General features: G+C 37.8%; 1 protein-coding gene across 3 annotated transcripts in view; it reads left to right on the top strand.

Moving 5' to 3' along the window:
• The window catches only part of PDLIM3 (PDZ and LIM domain 3), a 57,970-nt gene extending 34,972 nt beyond the window's left edge, over positions 1–22,998 (top strand). Inside the window, exons 4-8 of one of the 3 annotated variants that reach the window (XM_043969667.1) lie at positions 4,652–4,719; positions 12,729–12,992; positions 16,770–16,897; positions 20,107–20,218; positions 22,785–22,998. In XM_043969667.1, the coding sequence (XP_043825602.1) occupies positions 4,652–4,719; positions 12,729–12,992; positions 16,770–16,897; positions 20,107–20,218; positions 22,785–22,974 (762 nt within the window). In that variant the 3' untranslated portion in view covers positions 22,975–22,998. Of the gene's footprint in view, positions 1–4,040; positions 4,229–4,651; positions 4,720–12,728; positions 12,993–16,769; positions 16,898–20,106; positions 20,219–22,784 lie in introns of all 3 variants that reach the window. The other 2 variants (XM_043969668.1, XM_043969669.1) reach the window with 2 other exon arrangements.
• The last annotated feature ends 677 nt before the right edge of the window (positions 22,999–23,675 follow it).

Genomic DNA, 23,675 nt, shown 5'->3' with positions numbered 1-23,675 from the left:
GAGCAAAGCACTTTAACCTTTATATGAGGGTGAGTTGTTATTTGTCAACATTACTGTTAAAAGTAATCAGAATGGTGACCCTCAATGCTAAATTTTTCTGTTTGCCCTTCATCTAGACTCTTCAATATATCCTTTGGATAATTCCAGGCCACTTTTTTCAGGAAGCAATGTTTTGAATATTTCTTTTTGATAAATAGTCATTCCTTAGGAAATATCTAATTTTAAATACTAATGTTTTGAGTGCACATTATTTCATAAAATGTAAAACATAAGTAGAAAAATGAGTGACTACACAACTTCTTTGTCTTAGCCCTTTGTAGTATATTTTTTTAAAAAAGAAGAAGAAAAGGTTTTTCTCAGTGAACCAGCCTGGGACTAGTCAATTTCTGTACCCTGGATTGTGACTCTCTTTAGGGGGGCTTTTGAAATCATATACTGGTACCATTACAAGGAACCCTAGAGATGATCATATCTAGCCCTATCTTAGAGATGAGGAAACTGAAGCCCTGAAAAGATGAAATGATTTGACCAAGGTCACACAGCTATTAAGTGGCAGGGTACGACTAGAAAGAACGAGGACTCTTTATTCCAAGTCCAGTGCTCTTTCCATGAAACCATTCCTATTGCTTAAGCTTTAATCATCAGTTTGGCATACTAAAGAGAGGGCTGGACTGACTTTGGAATTAGGAAGACCTAGGTTCAAGTACTTCTTCTCACATGGGTTAGTCATTAGTTCATGGACTGGTCGGTCCCTTAATATCCCGGTTGCCTAGGCAACTTCATAAGACCTCAAGTTACAAAGGGTTGTAAATTTACATTAGTAGAAGTTTCCATAGTGGTGAGATCATAGGCCCCAAGCATTTATATAATTTTAAAACTAGTCTTTAATTTTTATTATTTATCACTCTCAGACTTCTTTTTTAGAGTCTTCCACTTCAATAAATTATTCATCTATCTATGATTTTTTTAAAAAAATGTTTGAGTGGAGGCAGTGTATTACAATGGAAAGAAAGAGCTATGTCTCTAGAAGGCTCTGGAATCAAAGATTCTGGATTCAGATCTCACTTCTCATTTCCTTTGTAACCGTGAAAAACGACCTCTCTGAGCCTCAGTTTCTTCACTTATAGAAGGAGGGCACTGGAATACCCTGAGGTCTCTTCTAACTCTAGATCTATTACTTTATGAGCTGTAGGTTCTTTTGCATGGAGAGCTCCCAGTGAGTAAATTTCTTTCCTAGTAAGCAAGTTTTCAACCAAGCAAGTCTTAGAGAGCTACCTAAAGGTACGGAGTGGTTAAGCCCAGAACCCTACAGCCAAGATGTATTTAGTTTTAGAACTGAGAAGAATAAAGAAATGGATTTCAATTTTTTCTTAGTAATCAGTGCAGTTCCAGGAGTTGGTGAGGACTAGAGTATAAGTAATGCCTAGGCATATCTATGCATAGATTTAGAACTAGAAGGGGACTTAAAAACCATCAAATCTACACACACACACACACACACACACACACACACACACTTCATTTTATAGCTAAGGACAATGAGGCACAGAGGTTAAGTAATTTGCCTAGGATAATACAATAGTAAGTGTCTGAGGCAGGATTTGAAGCCAGGTCTTCATGATTCCAAGCCCAATATTCCATCTACTTCTCTGCAATGCCTCTTAATGGCCAGAATGGAGTGGAATATGAGTTCTTTGGAGTTGGATGTGTTGAAGAATTGTATGCTCATTATATTAGAGGGGCTGAGACTTAGAAATTTCCTAAAGCTAAATAAAGTGGGCATTAAAGATTTAATGGAGAGGCATCCAGACGTGAGAGAGAGAGGTTTGACCTGGGAGTCCGAAAAAAAAAATGAGTTCAAGTTCTGGCTCTAACACCAACTGAATATGTAACTCCAAACAAGCCTCCTAACCTCTCAGTAGGCCAAATTGCCTAACAGTTACCAGTCTCCATTGTGAGAGGGTGTCACCTCACTGGGAGCTCTGTGCAAAGGTGAATTAATAGGTACAGACCAAAAAAAAAAAAAGTTCAAGTCACCATACTAGATGCCAGGGAGACTAAGTCAGAAGCAAAAAATAGTCTATTCCAAGTTCTCAAAGAGGTTTTCATTTAAAACTGAACTTCCCACTGTATTGCATTAGTTACTGGAGAAAACCATTCTCTGACTGGCCTCCTAAATGTGCAGAAAGAATGGCATCAGAGGAGGGGGGCAGGGGCCATTCAAAGACAGCCAAAAGAAGCTACCTCTCAGCTCTGTTCTTGTCCTTCCTCTCAGAGTTTCATCCACTGTATTTTCAGAGCACAATTAAACCCAGGAAAGGGAGCCTCTCATTTCTAGCAGATAGTCACCATCCCACCCACAGCTATCTGTGTGTCTGGGAGTTTTCATAGCCTCCCACAGCAAGAGGGAGAATCACTGCAATTCACTCAGTGACAGCAAAATTATTTTTTTTTCCCAAAGCAAAATGTCTCACTTTGGATTAATAACATATTTTTTAAAACATTTGGCAGACTTATGCAACACTTTGCAATATAAAATCAGCACAGAAGAAGATGAAGTTACTGTCCATTTAAAATGTATGAATGAAAATCTTTTTATAAAGATTTATCTTGTTAATTTTGCCAGAATGGGAAGATTTAGTCATGGGAACTGGCCCCCATCCACTCGAGCATTCCCTTTGGCTTTAATGATTTCCTTCTGCTTTAAAGGAAAATAACAACAACATGGTTGTAGAAGGGAAAAAAGAATAAGCCCCACAAATCAAACTACTCCTTTGAGGAAATGATTCCTACTCAAACCCCAGTTATGGAATCGTCAAAGCAAGACTCATCTGTTTCTTTGTTTACAGACTGAAGTACTGTGGGAAATTCCTGCAATAATGAAGCTAAGTCACTACTATCTCTGCAGTATGGGTCCTCAAGGTGCTACAAGAGATGTACAGTGTTTCTCAAAAAATGTCCCAAAACACAAAGCAACTTTTTAAAAGGTGGCACAGAAACTGTAATTTCATTGACATAAGAACAGAAGGATTTTGTTGAGAAATTAATTTAAACTTTCCATCTCCACCTCCACCTCCAGCTTAAAACCACTGGAGAAAATACAAATTATTCAGAATTCAGAATTTGAATTTATTCTATTATGTCCAGAATACTGAGCCTTCTTTTTTAGAATAAGGAATTTAGTGAATTTAAATGGTTCATAATTGATGACACTTTATGGAATCATAAAGCTAGAGTTAAAAGGGATCCTTAGTAAGTCCAATTTTTTATACAAATGAGGAAACCGAGAGCCACAGTTTACTCTAGTCAGAGCCAGAATTCCAACTCAAATCTTCAGACTCCAAATCCAACCATTTTTCTCTTGCCTCAATTGGTTTGAAAAAGATACTTATATTTTTGCCAATTGGTTTTCCATTAGTTAAGTGGCTTGAGACTGGGTTTTTATGTATAGGAATGATTATTGGATCAAGGCCAGATTGCCATTTCTGACAACAAACTCTTCCATATATATATATACACACATACATATGTATATATAAATGAACGAGTTTATGTTTTTATATATATTATATACATATATTTATTTACATAAAGTTTATATATTTATATACATGAATTTATATATATTTAGCATATGAATTTATATTTATATGTTATATATACACATATATATGGAATATATAACTACATATATAATATATATAATTTCCTTAGAATGGTACATATGAAAGAAGTCCAGATAGTGCCAACAACTAACACAGCAGCTGAATGATTGCTGTACTCATGTCACTTCCTTTGTCTTCTAGTCTAGTCCTTGAGGTATCTAAGTGAAATTAGATTTTTCTATTTACCAGGTGAAATTTTATGGAAAAAATCGCAGAATCTTTTGATGTCTAGTTGCTTCATGAATCAGTCCACAAATGTTATAGCGGATATTAAAGATGCCAAGATTAACAAGCAAGGGGCTATCCATTTTTGCACATTAACTGCTTCTTTATGTATTTGTGGCTCTGTGTATTTTGTCTGCCCAACATGTACAGGAATTCAAGCCTATTGGTACCGCTCACAACAGAAGGGCACAGCCTTTTGTTGCCGCAGCAAATATCGATGACAAAAGGCAGGTAGTGAGCTCCTCCTATAATTCGCCAATTGGGCTCTATTCTTCAGGCAATATTCAAGATGCACTGCATGGACAGCTACGGGGTCTTATTCCTAGTTCACCTCAAAGGTAAGTATTGACTCAGCTTCTGTCCTTGATGTTTTTGATGGTGATGTTTCTGTTCTGTTTGCACCTAAAAGTCCAGCTCTTGCTGTTCAATTTTTTTCTTTTCCTGAAAAAGTAATATTACATCAGATACTTGAATAGATATTCATCCAAAGCACTGCTCTGTTGTTCACATGCCCAAAGCATCCATACACCTGAGCATCTGGAAGTAATGAAGAAATGGCTGTGATACCATCATCCTTCCCATGGTCATAGTGAATTTATGATTTCTCTTCAGTATTTATAATTTTAATAGCAGAGAGGTATCTCAAGCATCCAGTTTGGGAAACAATAAACAAAATTTGTGTTCATTCAATTGCATCTTAAAATTAATCTTTGTTGACTTTGCTTGTTATGGTGGTGTTTTTTAATCCTTTGTTTTTACAGGACGTGAACTACTTCGAACACAAGCACAATATTCGGCCCAAACCTTTCATACTCCCAGGCCGAAGCAGGTCATAAGCTTTACCAGTGTGCACTAGGGAATGCATGCTTGTTTTAACTGATCTTACTAATTATCAAAAAGTGTGATTGTAGGGTGTCTGGCAATATCTTTGAGTGAAATGGGCTTGCTTTTAAGCTTATTTAAAGGAAAAAATGCTTGCTTCAAAAATTAGCATTGATATAACCTCCCATTTCAAGAGTAAATAATGACATTTGTGGAGCTGTGAAATTTTCAGCTATCAACATAGATATTTTTAACTAATGCACTTTCTAATTTGAGGACTGTATCCAGAATACTTAGACCTTCTGAGTCATACAATATGCATGACACCAGGGCAGAAAAGCCTAGCCAAAAATTACAAGGGAAACATCTCCCTGAAAGTTGTAGGGAAGCTAGTATGAAGGACTTTGGTACCATTATAAATATAAGCTCAATGATTTCCACACTTTCTAACCATATCACTTCTATTCTTAATTCTTATAGTCACTTGAACCTCTGGGGAGGCCTTCTCAATAGGCCTACCAGCAGCTCTAGCCCCTGCTTTAAAAAACTATTTGTATTCTTCTAGATCTTCTAAGCAGCCATGATGCTTTGTACATTTTAATATGTGCCTAATTAGAGTTGGATACAATGGATTGTTGAAATGAAAGGGGGTTGGTAGGAGAGGCTCAAAAGAAGGAATAGGGAAATGATTTGGGGCTTACAATTTTAAGTTGGGTTGGAATTGGGTTGGGTTAGAATGAGTGATACGAGTGATTTTCACATTAATAGGACTGGCTGAATGCCTTGACAGAGCTGTCTATCTAACATGAGATGCGCTATTTACAGTTGGTACAATCTTTTCTCACTATAGCCAAAATGGAAACCACCAGTTCTTTGTGTTAAGGTCTTGAGAAGTATAGGGAGATCAGTGACTCTCATGACTTAGTCTCTTTCCTCTCAATGCCTTTATCAGGCAAAAGGACTAAAGTAATATTCACTGGTTCCATACCATGGAACCCCTGTGGCTACAGTCAGGGTCCCACTACCTCCCCAAAGATGAAGATGGGTTTTTCCAACACAGACCAAAAGACCATTTGGGTGAATAGGGGATAGAAATAATCTATTCTATCAAACAGAATTTGAGAAACCCTAAAGCAATGACTATGGAGAATAGAATCCATCATCTCCTCCTTAAGTTTTCCAATTTTTCTGTTCCCCATTTGTCTTCTTTATTCTTCTTTCTCCCATTTCCTCTGGCTCCCTGGTTCCTGAACTCACTTATGCCAAGCCCTTCTCCACGTCCAGCTTTTCTCCCTTCTTTTGTTCATTCCTAAAGATGACAGCTAATATAATTTATTAAAATAGAAAAACATATTGCACGTTTAAACCAGTCTTCAAACAACTTAGCAGTCATTCTGTAGTAAAGAGTACAGGTTACAGAATCAGAGGATCTAAGTGTGATCTTGCAGCTCTGTCACTTATTGCCTGGGTGACCTTTGGCAAGTCACTTAGCCTCTACCAGACTCAGCTTCCTCCTCAGTAAAATAAAAGAGCTGGAATAGATGATCTTTGAGACAGCTAGGTGGCACGGTGGATAGAATATTGCATTTCCAGATAGGAAAACCTGAGTTTAATTTTGCCTCTGACCACTTATTAGTTGTGTGTCCCTGGGCAAATCATTTAATTTTATTTTCCACCTCAGTTAATTCATCTGCAAAATGAGGAGAACAGTATCTAATTCCCAAGATTCTTGTGGAATAAAATGAGATGATACTTTTAAAGTGCTTTGGAAACCTTAAAGCACTATATAAATGTTAGTTGTTATTATTATTATTACCTTCTCACTCTATGATCCTATGAAGTTCCTTGTCAAAATTAGATTTTTGAATTTTTTTTTTTGAGGCTAGCATAGCTGGTAGTTCATTAAAGTGAAACATAACTTTGCTACAGTTGCATAATGCCATGCGTTATTAAATACTTATGAGCATTTAGCTTTATAACATAAAAGACTCAAGAAAATTCATTATAGATATATGCCCCCAGCTTGAATTTTATATTACATATAGATGTTCACATTCTCATGTTTCAAGACTTACAAAGTGGTAATCTTCATAAATATCTCATCTGTCCTCAGCACTCTAGCCAGGTTTAAATTACTGTGACTATAATACATTCCCTTATGGTTTGCTATTTCTTATGGTTTAAAGATTTTTCACATAATTTAGACATTATATTTCCATAGCATAGACTAAAGATATATTATAGACTAATACAATATATGTAGAAGCATATACTAATATGATATATTAAATTAAATTCAAGATATAAAGTAATACTTCAATTATTATACATCAATAATTTATCACAATAACATGATACATTACAAATGTCAGCTATTACAACATTTACACTGTTGTATTATCATGTAATATCATATGAAGTAATTCATTATGAGAATTATTAGTATGTTATAACTTTAATATCCTATAATAGCAGGTATTTATACTACCTTATATACTGAATCTCATTTAATTTTCACAACAATTCAGTGAGACAGATACTACTGGGATTGTTAGACCATTGGACAGGTGATAAAATTGAAGGTCAGGAAAATTAAATGATTTTCTTATGCTCAAAATGCTAATGAGTATCCAAGGTGGGATTCAAACCCATGTTGCTTCTAACCAGTTCAGAATTCTCATGTGCTTAGGTCCTCAGTCTAAGATTATTTAAGAATATCTCCGGGGCAGCTAGGGGGCGCAGTGGATAGAGCACCAGCCCTGGAGTCAGGAGGGCCTGAGTTCAAATCTGACCTCAGACACTTAACACTTACTAGCTGTGTGACCCTGGGCAAGTCACTTAACCCAATTGCCTCACTTAAAAAAAAAAAAAAGAATATCTCCACATGAACCAATCAATTTTTTTTCTTTTTTCTTTTTTTTTTTTTTTAGTGAGGCAATTGGGGTTAAGTGACTTGCCCAAGGTCACACAGCTAGTAAGTGTTAAGTGTCTGAGGCCGGATTTGAACTCAGGTACTCTTGAATCCAGGTCCGGTGCTCTATCCACTGAGCCACCTAGCTGCCCCAGAACCAATCAATTTTTAAAAATGATCCTAATCCTCACTATCCCCGGCAAAAAACATTCTCATTCTCTCTCTCTCCCTCCCCCCCCCTCCCCCATGTATACATACATATATATATATACACATATAAAACTATTTATACATATGAAACATTATGCATTCATATTATATGTTATATGTAATATATGATCTGTTTAATATAGTTATACATAACAGATGTCTATATAATTTCTATAAATGTTATATATTATATATGTTTATATAAATATCTATTAAAATATAATCTTCTCCCCAGAACAAATATATAGTAAATATATTATTTCATTTATATAAATTTATGCTGGGACAAAGATTTTTGAATAATAACTTCCTGAAGAATCTCGGGAAAAAGCCAGAGGCATCCCAAAGAAGCTAGCTCTCCTTCCCTAGGATAGAGAAGACTCATGAGTACCTGTTTTTCCAGCCCATGTGGTGCTCCTCATATTTTCATGGGCACACCCAGAAATATTGAAGGCCAGTTTTCCACTACTACCACCATCATCCTAAGTATGGGTATTAGGAGGTGGGTAGCATATTTCACTATCCGTCATTGTTACTGACCAGAGTTATTATATTTTTCAAAGTTATTTGTCTGAAAGGCTTTTCAATAAGTTGCAGCGACTCTATTTGACTGAAAAATCTGCAACAAATCCACCTCCAGTGAATTATTAGCCCCATTCCCATCCCATCTCCAATCTCTCTTTATATAATCAGTCAACAAATATTTATTAAGCACCTACTGTGCGCCAAGCACTGTGATAGGATACAAAGAAAGGCAAAAAAACCCAGTCGCTGCTCTCAGGGAGCTCCCAATCTAATGGGAGAGACAACATTCAAAGAACTATGTAGAAATAAGATAGATTGGAATAACTATGTAGGAGTAAGCTAGATTGGAAAAAACTAACAGAGGGAAGGCACTGGAATTAATGATGAATCTGGAAAGTCTTCTTGTAATAGGTAGAATTTGAGCTGATACTTGAAGCAAGCCAGAAAGCAGATATTAGAGGGAAGACAATTCCAGGCATGGGGGGATAGTCAGTGAAGACGCACAAGTTTGGGGATATATTTGTTCATTTCCTGGACGGCTTGGTTCATGTAGATAGGATCTTCCCAGCCTTTTCAGTTTAGACGCTAACAGAGCTATCATCCCAAACTATTCTTGGTGAAAGTATAATTAGCTCACCAGCTAGAGCCAGGTCTTCTCAGGGTTAAGCCGACTCTTTCAGGCAGCCTTAGGTAACAATTTCACAAGCTATGGTTTCACTCTGTGATGACCAAGTCAATACAGCCATGACTGAATCAGAGTACATAGAAAAACTATCCTAGCTCCTCCAGCAAGTCGACTCAGGCTACAGGGGATTAGAAATACCAGCCTTATTTGTTCAGCACTGAGACAACCCCAGGTACATAGAGACATTTGGGTTTGACAAGCGGGGGGAGGTCAATGACATTCAACAATTTTATCAACCTAGTTTTAAGATGTCCCTACGTAGAATAAATGAGTTTGTTGTTATCTTTCTAATTTAAACTATAAAGAAGATAAAATTGAGGTCACAGTTCACAATTTAATTTATATTTATTTCTTCACATGTAATACATTGTCTTGCTCATGGTAAACAGTAAGAATTATGATTATTAATTATAATTTTGCGATGGAGTTATGATTTCATCAGTAATGGGAAGTCTTGGGAAGAAAATTTTCCCTCCCAGTGCAGATCAACAACTGTTCTACAACTTGTATCCTCAGAAAACTGTCTGGGGTACTGACAAATTAAGTGACTTGCCCACTCAAGATCACCCAGCCAGTATATGTCAAAAGCAAGACTTTAACTGACTCCAAGGCTAGTTGTCTATCCACTGTGCCATGCTGCCTCTCTGTTAACATTAATAACCATATTACTGATGCTTTCAAATTATCCTCATTTTACAAATGAGGAAACCGAGGCATGGCGCATTTAAATGGCTTCCTTAAAGTTACAAACCTTAGTCTGTGGACCACACACACACACACACACACACACACACACACACACACACCTCATTCCACTACAAAATTTAATATCTTTACAGAATGAAAGAATCTAAATTAAGTTTCCAGATTATCAACATTAATCAAATGAGTCAGAGCATTTTTTCTTCAATGGATGGTTTGTTGGCTGAGATTGAACAGCATCCTAATAGCTCTAGAGTTAGCAGAAGATATCAAAAGTTCCTAACATCCTTCCTAGGAAAATGTTGATTGGGAGATACTTGAGGCACGTGCATTCCATCAAGCACAGAAATATTTATAGTAACAGCGTGCTGTTCAATGCTACTGATGTCTGTGAATAGACCTGCTCATCATCCTTTGATGGGATCTTTTTCCTCATAAAATGTACCCATCAGTGCTTTTCTTCCAAAGGCAGCTGCCATGTTGCTTTCTGCCAATGGTATGCAGGTTTGGGCTGGCTAATTGCCTCACTTCTTGCCTGACTTTGGAGAATAACCAGTGCTTAGTGGATTACCTGGGGCATAGGAGATGACTAATAAATGTTGACTGATTGATCATTGACTGAATGTGGGATTGCCTCGTTTTCAAATTTACCAGGCTTTTTCTAGAAGTAGCATACTATCAGCACTTAATAAATGCTTACTGAAATGGAAATTGAGTTAACAACTGTTTTCTATTTATTTGCATTTCTTTGAGACATGTTTTACTTGAAATTAGATGATACTGCATAATTGTCATGTTAAAAAAACCACATGGATAAAGGAAATCACTCTGCACAATACACTGGAGAAAGTACTATATTGGGGGTCAGAGGCTCTGGGTTCATATCCTGACTTTGTTAACACCCAAGTGGTCACTTAACCTATATGAGCTCTACTCCCTCATATATAAAATGAGGAAACTGGACTAGATGACTTTTAAGGTCCCTTCCAGCTTTAAATCTATGACTTTGTGACCCTATGATGAGTCCTCAAGAGTGTGATATCATGGCAAAAGCATTGGATTTTATATTAAAAGACCTGAGTTTAAATTCTAGCTGTACTTACTACCACTGTGACCCTGGGCAAATTGCCTTACTTCCCTTGGACTTACTTGCCTAATCTGTAAAATGGGTGGAGGGAAGTGACAGTCTCTAAAGTTCCTATCAGCTCAACCTTCTATGTTTTTGATAGTAAGATGCTTTGCAAAATGATATTATAACTTCAGGGAAAAAAAGCCCTCATATTCTTTCCATGGTTGAGGATGTTGCTATCTCAGATTACATCTCCCCAAAATTCAGTATGGGACTCCAGACATAGGAAAGGAAAGTTTGCGTCATCCAGGCTGGAACTGTTGGCCCTTTGATAGAAGTTAGAACATGGGAACCTGCTTGGCATCCTGTAGGAATGGGGAATTTCTTCTGTACAAGTCCCCAACACTCAGGAAGCAACTTCAAAAAGTTAGCATTGGCAGAAGCAGCTTTTGGATTAAGTTCACGGTCTCAAGTTATAAAATTGGCTACCTACATGAAAGTCAGTGAGCTCAGCGAGTTATCTGATTTTTCTAAAGGTTTTCCAGGGTAATTTCTTAAGCTATTAGCACAGTTGTGTTTGTTGAGATATGAGGCTTAAGTTATGAGACATCAAGTCTATGTATAAAGGCCTTTTAAAAATTGCAAAACAACAGCAAACAAAACCATATTTTTACAAAACTGTTGTTATGAGATATTGCCTTTGTTTAAAGAACCTAAACAAAAAGAATTTTAAAACCTCAACAAATAAAACTGTATTTTGTAAGTTTACAAATATAGCTCTACCAGACACAAAAGGTATTGATACCTTACTTCAGAATATCCTAAAATTCAGCGACTAACAACCTAACTGCATCAGAGACTTGCCCAACTGGGACGCGATTTGCTTTTCTTTGTTTTTTAAATCACAAACCAAAATCTAAAACATTTAAACAGATTTTCTTGCCCGCTGTACTTAGTAACTATCTGTGAAGGATTATTTATTTGTTCCTTAAATGTGGCAATTCAGAATTGCAAAAGAATATCTAGCCTGTTTGACTTTGCCCACAATCACAATCTCAATCTCAATCTCAATCTCTCTCTCTCTCTCTCTCTCTCTCTGGCTGTGAAATGAAGGTTAAGTGACTTGCCCAGGGTCACACAACTAGTAAATGACAAGTGTCTGAGGCTGGATTTGAACTCAGATCCTTCTGAATCCAGAGCCCATGCTTTATCTACCGCACCACCTAACTGCTTCCTCTCTTTAATTTTCAACAAAGGATTGTTTAAAATAGTTGTCCTAAATGGAAAGAGCAGTTTGGTGGCATTAATTTCTACTGCCTTTACTTGGACTTTTCTCTAAACAGAGGTGTCCACTTCTTTTTGAGAAGTTTGGTCAGGAAAACCTGGGTTCAAATCCTGCTTCTGACACATCCTGTCTGTGTGGCCATGGGCAAGTTACAACCTCTCAGTACCACTCAACTTTCTAAATCCAGAATCCACAGATGATTAACAGATCTACATCTGTGGAGGGAGTTTTCACACTACAAATGACTCAAACTAAGTCCAGAACCCCATCCCCCAAAAAAGAAATTCTCCTAAATTCCTGGAACTTTCAACAAATACATTTTATAGCAGAGAAGTATCAAAAGATGTTTGAGCAGTCTCTTCTGATTTAATTTATTTTCAGTTTTCAGTCTTAAATTAAAGGTGTGAGGTTTTTCATTATTCCCCTGTCTTGCCCCTATTCTTAAGGGGAAAAAATGAGATTGGGCTGGAATCAATATGCTTTTGCTTTTTTGTTTTTGCTGTAATTCACCTCTTTCCTTCTCTTTTCAATCCTGTGTGACTTCTTTGCATCTGTTCTTTATTTTACCTTGTGTCTGTGTACCCTGATTTCTTGGGTGGTCTTTCTGTAACGGGTTATCATTAACACAGTGGATGCAGCACTCCCTCCGGCATGGATTGCGGCAGCGGACGTAGCACCCCTTCGTCTGTCAGTACCGTTAGCACTATTTGTCCGGGTGACTTGAAAGTTGCCACCAAGATGGCCCCTAACATTCCTTTGGAGATGGAACTTCCCGGTGTGAAGATTGTTCATGCTCAGTTTAATACACCCATGCAGTTGTACTCAGATGACAATATTATGGAAACTCTGCAGGGTCAGGTCTCTACGGCCCTGGGGGAAACACCCCCAATGAGGTAATCACCGGCAAGCCGCATGGACTATGAGCACGCTGACTAAAATGCATGGAGGATGTCCCGTGTGATGGTGTGTTTTAGCATGGACTTGGATGAGTTTCCAAAACTGAAAGATAATTGTGAGAAGTAAAAAAGATAAAACTAAAACATATTGCTGATAGTTGACAGGCATTTTTTCTAGGCCAATGATCGAAAGGCAAGTGGCAGAGTCAATACATGTCCTGCCTGGCCCTGTACCAGCTGCCTGGCTTTTTTAATTTAAGAGGTTTATGCTTATTTCAAAGCAAAATCTTATACAATTTTTTTTCTAGATAATATCTTCATTGCCTCTCCAGGATGCTGCTGTTTCTAATGGCAAGTGACCCTAAGGAGACCAGAATTTAGCTCTACATCATTTTACAAAGTATTAAAATCAATGTGAAGCATAATTAAAGTGTGTGTAGCTAGCCAAGCTTTCTTGAGACAATTGCTAATGCTATATTTTTTTCCATTTTTGCTTGTCACAGAAATATTTACAAACAGGATTCTTAACAACAGTCATTGTCATGAATGTAAATGGTTTAAAGTATGGATATTTTAAAAAGGAAGCTACATCAATGTAAAATACATCTCTGATATAAAAAACAGCTAAGAAATTTACTCTTGGAGGAGACATCATGAGCTTTGAAAAACTGGGAAATTAAATATACTCAATTATATATATATATACATACATATATATATACATACATATATATATATATACATACACACACATATATATATACTCATTTTAAATGGAACAATACCTATTTTTCTCTTCCTAACAGCCCTGAGATTCAAGACCTAAAATATTAAATAATGTTCTTTTGCACATAATTAGTCCATCACTAATGTTTGTGGTAGCCACATGGGCACTAGAGTCCTGGGACTAGGATAAGACCATGATGCCTTAGGTGAATGGAGTCACTTCTCTTCAAGGATACCTTCAGGGAGGCAGCAAACATACTGACTTACATCAGAATGAGATGGTAGGAAAACCATCCAGTTCTGGAAGAGCCACACCCTGTCTTGTAAATGAACTTGAATGCTTATGGAGTAATAAAGCTGGTAAGCTGTTTCTAGATGTTCACCACTGGTCCTTCTTGGCTCCTACACTAGCCCTTCCATGGCCACCTCTTAGACTAGCTAAGCATCAACATCTCTGAGCTTCCAGAAGAAAAAGTAGAGAGGACCGTACATGCAGAAGTGTTAAGAGAAGTTAGTCCTGGTGACTATTTATCAGCAAAGTGATAGTGAGAGGAAACTGAGGACCTGAATGTGGGATTGGAACTCAGTTTCCTTTTTGAGGGACAGAAAAGACAGCCAATGACAAGGGAATGGGGGAAAACAGGGCAATGTCAAATCTAGCAATTGTCCTAGCATCAATTAGCCCAAGGTGCCCTTTGTTCATTGGCACAATGGTAGGGATACACCTGATTGATTTTAAAAGAGAAGGAAGGAAGGAAGGAAGGGGGGAGGGAGGGAAGGAAGGAAGGAAGGAGGGAGGGAGGGAGGGAGGGAGGGAGGAAGGAAAGAAGGAAGGAAGGAAGGAAGGAAGGAAGGAAGGAAGGAAGGAAGGAAGGAAGGAAGGAAGGAAGGAAGGAAGGAAGGAAGGAAGGAAGGAAGGAAGGAAGCCAATGAAATATTTGGCTCCAGTTCAGATTAAGCAAGTGCCAATGCATCCTGGATAGGTAGACTCCATCTGAAACATGGGGTGCAGTTGTGGCAATATAATATAAGACATAACCACATTTCTTGATGAACAGTTGAGGCAACTGAAGATGTTTAACTTAAAGATCTGCCACATGGAGGAGGGAGGAAGCTTATGATGTGTTGTTCTAGGGCCAAAACTAGAACAAATGAATGATTTTCCCTTCTCCCTAACCAACTCCACCCCACTCACACTCAGTGAGTTTCCAAATGCTATTGCCTCTACTTTAGAGATATCTCCCAAATCCATTCTTTTTTTTGTGAGGCAATGAGGTTTAAGTGACTTGCCTAGGGTCACACAGCTTGTGTCAAGTGTCTGAGGCTAGATTTGAACTCAGGTCCTCCTGAATCCAGGGCCAGTGCTTTATCCACTGCACCACCTAGCTGCCCACGAATCCATTCCTTTTTTTCCACTGCCTCTACCCCATCATCACTTCTCCTTCCAAATGATTCAAATAACCTCCTCAATCTTCTTCATGTTCCAGTTTTTTCTCTATTCAATCCATCTTTCATACCCCTGCCCAAGTCACCTTTCCAATGAACTACTATGCCAACATAACTGTCCTGCTCTAAAGCTTTTGTATACTCCTTGCCTAAATAAAGTTTAAATTTCTTCACCTGGCATAGGAGGCCCTCCATAGTCTGGCCTGAACCACCTTGTAAAATGTATTATATGCTATTTCCCTTCACACACTCCACATCCCACTAACTGGACTACTCTCCATTCTGTTCTTCCCTCTCCTGTTTCTTCACTCATGTTCTCCCCTATACCTGCAAGATACTCCCTGCCCTGCACTCTCTCTTCATGTTGGGATCTTGCCCTTTCCTTCAGTGCCCAACTCACAACCCACTACTTCCATAAAGCATTCTTGGTTCCCCCAAGTGACATCTCCCTTTAAAAATTTTTTCATCTTACTTTTTAGGGAACTCACCTTTGACCTCACTTTGCCATTTCATTTATAATCATTTTGTACGTGACTTATTTCCTCTACTGGACTTTTAAGCTCTTTGAGGTAGGGAACTGTGCTGGATTTCATTTTTATATCAAGGAGTATTCAGGAGCCAGCTGTATTTCAAAATGATCATTTACACCTCAGAAAACAAATCAGGGATTGATTTATTGTCTTGTTCATTGTCTACACTTAAGAAAGCAATGAATAACATGTTAATAATGAAGATTAAACTTTTAAGTATGTTGTAGGAATTTTTTTCTTCAAAAAGCTGATGGTTAATATTTATCAGTATGCCTCTGGTTATATCTCTGGTACCTTGCACAGTGACCTGCACATAGTAATGAATGTTTATGAAATGAAAGCTATAATGAGGCAGGTTTTAGTTAGAAAGAGTTTTCTAACAATTGGAACTATCCAAAACTAGAATAGGCAGTCTTGGTAGATAGTGAATTCCCCATCATTGGAAATGTTCAAACATAAATGGGATGTCTATCTGTCAAGGGTGTTATAGAAAGAATCAATAGGCTTAATTCAGTTGAAATAATCTGAGTCCAAAAGAGGCTGTCACTTTACCTAAGGGAACATCAGCTAAATGGAAGGTCCACACTTCAATCTTCTGACATCCAACCCATTATTTTCTTTACTACATCATCCTATCTTCTCACTGGAAGAAAGATAGACTAGATAAACTCTAATATCTCTCCAGAGTTTAGATTCTATCAGTCTTTGAGAGCTTCCATTCATTTACGTCATGATCTGAAACGTGGTTAGAATTTTGCTGACAAATTTTCATATGTTTATACCTCCATTATGATATTTCCAAGTACCAAAACCTTACTGATAATATATAATCTCCAAAGCTTTGGGGGGAGCGAATAAGTTGCTTATTGAATGACATTATTAAGGTAAGTTACATGAGGTCACATTTCATTTTGCTGATGATGTGGCCTCGCTTGGAAGATCATAATTGATATGTGTTATTCAGGGAATATTAGTGTTGTGATGGTCATTCCTTATTAAAGCATCCCTATGGGTGCACTGCTTCAGAAGTCTAATGCCTCCCTTTACTTCCATTTCTTTCTTTTATTTTTAGTGAATCAACGGCCTCTGTACCTCCCCAGTCAGATGTATACAGGATGCTTCATGACAATCGAGAGGGAACTACTCAGCCTCGCCAATCAGGCTCTTTTAGGATACTCCAGGATTTAGTGGATGAGCCTGGTGAGTGACCATTTATACATCTGTCCATCTGCTATTGGTCACAATTGGTCATGGGAGAAGACAGCAAAAGAATACAAGAAAGAGAGAGATATGGAGGAAGGAAAGAATGTAGGAAGGAAGGAAGGAAGGAAGAGAGAGAGAGAGAGAGAGAGAGAGAGAGAGAGAGAGAGAGAACGAACGAAAGAAAGAAAGCAAGATATAGGTAATGAATTTTTTAAATCAATTTTAATCAGCTAAGGAAAATTAAAATCTTTTTTTTTTCTGACAAAGGCATTACTTCTTAGATTATGTCATTTCACTGGGATCTTAGAGATGCTTTACTTTTTTTGGCCAGACCTATGATTTCATTGTAATGCTGAGGAAACTCCCTCTACCGATACAGTTCTGCAACTATTGAATAATTTACAGTCTTATGAGAGTTGTCCGGGATTCTCAGAGCTTAAATGACTTCCTCAAAATCACATAAGCCAGTGTGTCTCACAGGTAGAACCTGAAGCCATGCCCTCTATTCACTACATCAGGCTCCTTCTACTTCAGGTATCCTCTGGGATTCTGGTAAAACTTATGGACCCTTGGGGGCAGCTAGGTGGCACAAATGAATAGAGCACCAGTCCTGGATTCAGGAGGAACTGAATTCAAATCCAGCATCAGACCCTTGACACTTACTAGCTGTGTGACCTGGGCAAGTCACTTAACCCTCATTGCCCTGCAAAGAGAGAGAGGGAGAGAGAGAGAGAGAGAAAACTTATGGATCCTTTCTCAGAATAATCTTTTTAAATGTGTATAATTAAAAACAATAATTTAAACATAATAAGACAGTTTAAATATAATAATTCTATAGGATTACAAAGGAAACCAATTGTTTTGAAATACAGTTATAAGGAAAATTTAATTCATGGACCGTAGGTTAGGTATCTCTGTCCTATAGGATAAAACAGAAATGGCGTTTAATGCCCTCTTCTATCTGTCCCTAACTTGCCTTTCCATCCTCATGTCACATTAATGCTTCCCATGATTTCTATGCTCCAATCAGACTGAATAATAATTGTCTCTGGGTCATTTTCTGAACTCTCCTGCCTCTAAGTATTCTTCCAACTTACCTGTTTTCACTGGACAAAGGCCTCTTCCTTCAAGGTCCATCTTAAGTGCTTCCTTCTCCATGAAGCATCCTCTGATGCTCTCAGGTGAAAATGATTTCCCTAGGACATTCTGTTAAGATCTCTTTTATCCCTATTAGTCTATTTAACATTTATTGGTACACAATAAGCTACCAAAAAGGAGTGAGAACATGATTTTTTTTTTCAACTTTGGATCCCTGGAGCCTAGCACAGTGTCTTGCATTTTATAAATATTTGGAAAATTTTTTTCAATGTAACCTAATTCTATGAATAATACAGTCTATAAAATTCAGAATCATGTTCAAAAATCACTTTTCTGTTTAGTTAAAAGGCTTTTAGCTGTTAGAAAAAATATGCTTTAGAAGCCCTCAAATAACAATTGCTTAAAATAACCAGAAATATGTCTGATTTTTTTTTCCAAAGTAGATGGTTCTAAAATGTTCTATATAAAACCTCAATAGGTATAAAATCTGGGGAAGCTCAGTTATATCTCCAGATCCAGTCTCTTGGATGATAGTGTCCATATTCAATTAATCAATGGATAGTTATGAAAAAAAACCCACTTCAATAAAGAGATGGGCAGAGGATGAATATATTTCTTTATGTTAAATTTAAAAAATAAATTGTGTTAAGCCTATGCTCAGTACCTAAGGAACAGAAAGTAGATTAGAGCCTACAAGGTGGGAGATATTGACAAAGTCTCCTGCCCTGAAATATCTCCTCTTGTCTTCCACATTGCTTGAATGTCCAAAATTAGAGATCTGCTCCTTTAGGAGAAGTCATTTTGAGGTCACACAGTGTCTGATAACATCCAAATAGGAGCATCAGATCCTTTCTAAAAGTCAGCTGGATAGGAACTGGGCCCTCAGGTAGAGATACAAAGGCAGAAAGGTATTGATAAAAAGGATAATGGGGGGGGGCAGGGCAATGAGGGTTAAGTGACTTACCCAAGGTCACACAGCTAGTGTCAAGTTTCTGAGGTTGGATTTGAACTCAGGTCCTCCTGAATCCAGAGTCAGTGCTTTATCCACTGCACCACCTAGCTGCCCATTTTATATAAAATGGATGGTTTTTAACTCAACTGTATTGTCAATACAGTTTTAAAATGTCCATGTAGAAAAACTAAGCCAATTCTCCATGACTTACTCCAGTCTCCAATAGCCCTTATGGGGTAAATTCCTCATTTTCTCCCCCCACATCCTCTACCAGGTGCAGATTAAATTAATTCTCTGCATATGTATGCTTATCTGTCTCTCTGCCTAAATTTAGAGAACGAGCTATTCTGAGTGGTCTCATACTGTTGTTTATAAACAAGAATGTGTGCACAAAACAGGAACTCTTTAGATTAAAATGCTCACCTCAAAAATAGCAACTGGTTGTGAATTGGCTCAATCAATCAGGAGAGCAATTCAGAATTATGCTCAAAGGTCTGTGCACACCCTTTGACCCAGAAATACTGCTGCTTGGTCTGTATTTCAAAGATAGCAAAGAAAAAAGGGAAAGGACCCATAAAATACAAAATATTTATAGCATCTCTTTTTGTGGGAGCAAAGAATTAGAAACTGAGGGGATATCCATCAAGCAGTATATGATTGTTATGGAATATTATTGTGGTATAAAAACTGATGAAGGGGATAATTTCAGCAAAAAAAGTTGTGTGAGTTGATGTAAAATGTAGTGAACAGAACTAGAACATTGTACACAGGAACAGCAGTAAGGTAACTATGATCAACTGTGAAAGACTTAGCTACTCTGATGGAGACAATGAGCCAAGCTAATTCCAAAGGACTGATGATGGAAAATGCCTCCAGAAAGAACTCGGAGTGCAAATTGAAACATGTTTTCTTTGCCTTTATTTTTCTTGCTTCCCCTCAACACACACAACACAGCTAATGGGAAAATGTTTTACCCAACTTAATATTAGAATGGGTATTGTATTTCTCACCTTCTCAATGGGTGGGGAAGGGGTAGATGGAAGGGGAGAATTTGGAACAGAAAAGACACTTTTAAAAAAAATAGTAACTGGTATTTTCAGCAAAGAATTTGGACAGCTGCTGCTATACCATAAATGGAAATGCTTTGGTTTTTCAGATGACCGTCCTGCTGGGACAAGGAGTGTAAGAGCCCCTGTCACAAAAGCCCATGCCGGCGTCGGGAGTGCACAAAAGATGCCACTGTGTGACAAGTGTGGAAGTGGCATTGTGTAAGTCTTCTTTTTCTGACCTAGACGTTTACCATAAGTCTTCACCAAGGAAGAAGGACTTACATGAGTTTCAGAGGAATTCTTACTTTTTTCTGCTTCATATGATAATACTAATAGCCAATTTCTACATAATACCTGAAGGTTTGCAAAGTACTTCACAAATATTATCCTAGTTTACCCTCATGACAACCCTGGGAGGTAGGTGCTATTATTATCCCAATTTTACAGTTAAGGAAACTAAGGCAGAGGTTAGGTGATTTCCCTAGGGTCACACAGCTGGGAAGTATCTGAAGTTGGATTTGAACTCAGGTCTCCCTGTTTCCAGCTTGATTATTCTATGCATTCTATCCATTGCACCACCTAGCTTCCTTATGATTTTATAATGTACATATTCAAGTATCCTCACAACATACTTCTGCCTCATTCTGTCATGGAGGTGATCCTTTGCTCTTGAAGGCAGTTCACCAGCAGAACAAAAGCTATGACAGGATTGACATCAAATTCAGGAGAAAAAATAAACACATCTGAAGAGCAACCTGGCTAGGTTCTATAGAGCCGATCACCTAAACGCTGGCTACTAAGTGTTTGGGGGGTTTGTTTGTTTTTTATTTTTGGAAGAGATGCTATCTGTATCAGTGGAGGGCATAGTTACCCATGAAATTACAGCTCATTCAAAGTATCCAAGTATATGAAGTATGAAAGGAAACGAGTAACATTTTATTAGGTTTGTACAGTTGGATTGGGTTTGGTTTTATTTTGGTGTTTTGTTTTGTTTTGCTTCGTCTTGTTTTGTTTTGGTCTGGACCTCTCATTTCATTAGTGTAGAGAGCTCTTTGTGTGGAAATTCCCTCTATCAAAGCAGATCAGCAACTGTCCTACAACTGCTAATCTTAGAGAGGGGCAGCTAGGTGACACAGTAGATAGACCACTGGCCCTGAAGTTGGGAGGACCTGAGTTCAAATCTCACCTCAGGCACTTATTAGCTGTGTGACTTTGGGCAAGTCACTTAACTCCAATTGCCTTAGACATCTAGGGCCATCTCTAGTTAACCTGATGTTTATCTTGACACTGGACCCACATGGCTCTGGAGGAGAGAATGAGGTTGGTAACCTTGCACAGCCTGCCCTTACTTAAATCCAATTTAGTACCAGTCATCACATCACCCTGACAGCATGGTCCTCTTCAAGAATGAAGGACAAACAACCACCATCTTTAAAGAATTTTCTTGGACCCTGAGGGACTAAATGACTTGCCCCAGGTCACACAGCCAGTAGGTGTCAAGCACGGGACTTTAATCGTGGTTTTTCTAACTCTAAGATGGTCTCTATTCACTCTTTGCAGCTCTCCCCCTAAATTCATAATATGTGGCTTGAAATCTACAATCATTGCACAAATAATTAGCACAATATTTCTTATATGTGCCAAAATGCATTCCTGAAAAACTGTGTGAAATAAATTTGTCTATCCCTCACTTTGATTTCCACTATAACTTCAGAGATGCAGTCTCATTTTAAAAATTGGTTCCAAAGGATTTTTAGTCCCATGTTTCATAAACATAAAATTTACTTTGTGGAGCATTCTGCTTTTGTTAACACAGTCAAGAACCCTTTTTAATTTTCCTGAATAAACTCCACAAGACATCATCTTTTGCACAGTCATGTAAGCAACACATCTATTAAAATATGAGTTGATTTAGGTTTCATTGGGAATATTCATTCTCTCCTATGAGAATGAATTGCCCCAGTGGCAATGATATTGCTCTAGATTGTCTCTCTCAGACATCATATCTACCTTCCCAATTACTTCACCCATTTAGCCATCCTGCCATCCATCCATCACTAGATAGATGACTGTGAGAAATAGTGGGGAATGAAGGCAACCAGAAATGCTCAGGGAGGAGGGAAGTGCATGGGTGACAAAAGCAGTGACTACTCTTAGGGCAGCAACAAGAGCATGTCTGTTCTGAAAACCTGAGTGAATTGTTTGCACAGTAGAGAAAAGGTCACTCATGGCAAATACTTTTTGTTATATTAATACAGTTTGTACATCTCGTGTGGAAGGGCAGGAAGAAAACAGTTTAGTACCCTCCTTCTACCCCATATAGTATAGTTGGAAAGATTTTTGTTTTGCAGACACCCTTAGCCAAAATTAGAATCTCATCCAAAGGTGTTTTAGTGTTTTTCTTATCAATGCCTCCCTTTCAAAAGAACTGGGGTTTGGGAATGCATCCTTTCAATCTCTCCAGAAAATATTTCTTTAGCAATCTGAGATGCAGCTATTTTTTTTAAAAAAAGGACAAATTAGTTGATCCCTGTTGAGCGTAATTAATTCGAATGATCACATCAAATATCAAACAAAAACCTTAAGCCTGGGGATTGATCATTTGCTATAGTTATCCTGTGTCTTTTCGGATAACTGTCTCTGGTTACACAGCTGTGTATGATTTTCTTTACAGCTGGAGACCAGTTGTTTCTCTTCTTATAATAAAAAGAGAATCCACCCTAACTGTAGGGTTCCCCACACCCTGTAATATTTATTTTTTCTTTCTCTTTGTTTTTATTAACAGTGGGGCTGTCGTGAAGGCACGTGATAAGTATAGGCATCCAGAGTGCTTCGTGTGTGCTGACTGTAACCTTAACCTCAAACAGAAAGGTTACTTCTTTGTGGAAGGACAACTGTACTGTGAAACCCATGCAAGAGCCCGCACAAGCCCACCAGAAGGATATGATGCAATTACTATTTATCCAAAAGCTTAACTGTTTCATATGGATGCTTAGGCAGCGTGCGCGCGCGCGTGCGCGCGCACACACACACACACACACACACGCATGCACACAGGAAGACATTAATAGCTTTGGGCAGTCATATAGTGAAATGTCTACTCTAAATCAGAAGTAATGAATTTTGAGAGTTGATTTTATTACCAGTTGAGGAATTCGGTTAAGGAAGCAAGTGTCCGCTTGGGGTGGGGGAGGGGAGGAATGCATATATTTAGTTTCACTTTGCAAGTATATTATCTTTGAGGCTAGCAAAGTAACTTGGTGAAATTTAAAGCAATAATATTTTGTATGTTTTATTATCCCATTTAAAATTGCTCTTAGAACAATGGTACATGTAAAAATATGATCAAGAGGACATTTCTGTTCAAATTGTTTCCTTAAGACTATTGGAGATCTATTACATATAAAATAATAATCCTGACTTTTAATGCTATCTGAATTTGTCTTTGTCTCTTTCAATTGTTGTGTCACATCTAGGGGGAGGGGAAGACTTTACATTTCTTTAGGCTTTTTAAAATTTGAAAATTATGTCACATAATAAATATGTTTAAAATAACTAAAGACATAGGGCATTCTCATTGAAATGCCTCAAAAAAAAAAAACCTCCATCATACATGATGCTAGCTAAGATCATACAAGTAGTTGGGACTGAAAGGAAAAGCTGAGTACTTTTTTTT

This window comes from Dromiciops gliroides, chromosome 6 (assembly GCF_019393635.1).
Source record: "Dromiciops gliroides isolate mDroGli1 chromosome 6, mDroGli1.pri, whole genome shotgun sequence".
NCBI lineage: Eukaryota > Metazoa > Chordata > Mammalia > Microbiotheria > Microbiotheriidae > Dromiciops > Dromiciops gliroides.
The sequence above is the reverse complement of the archived record's forward strand: the minus strand, read 5'-3'. Positions and strand labels throughout refer to the sequence as shown.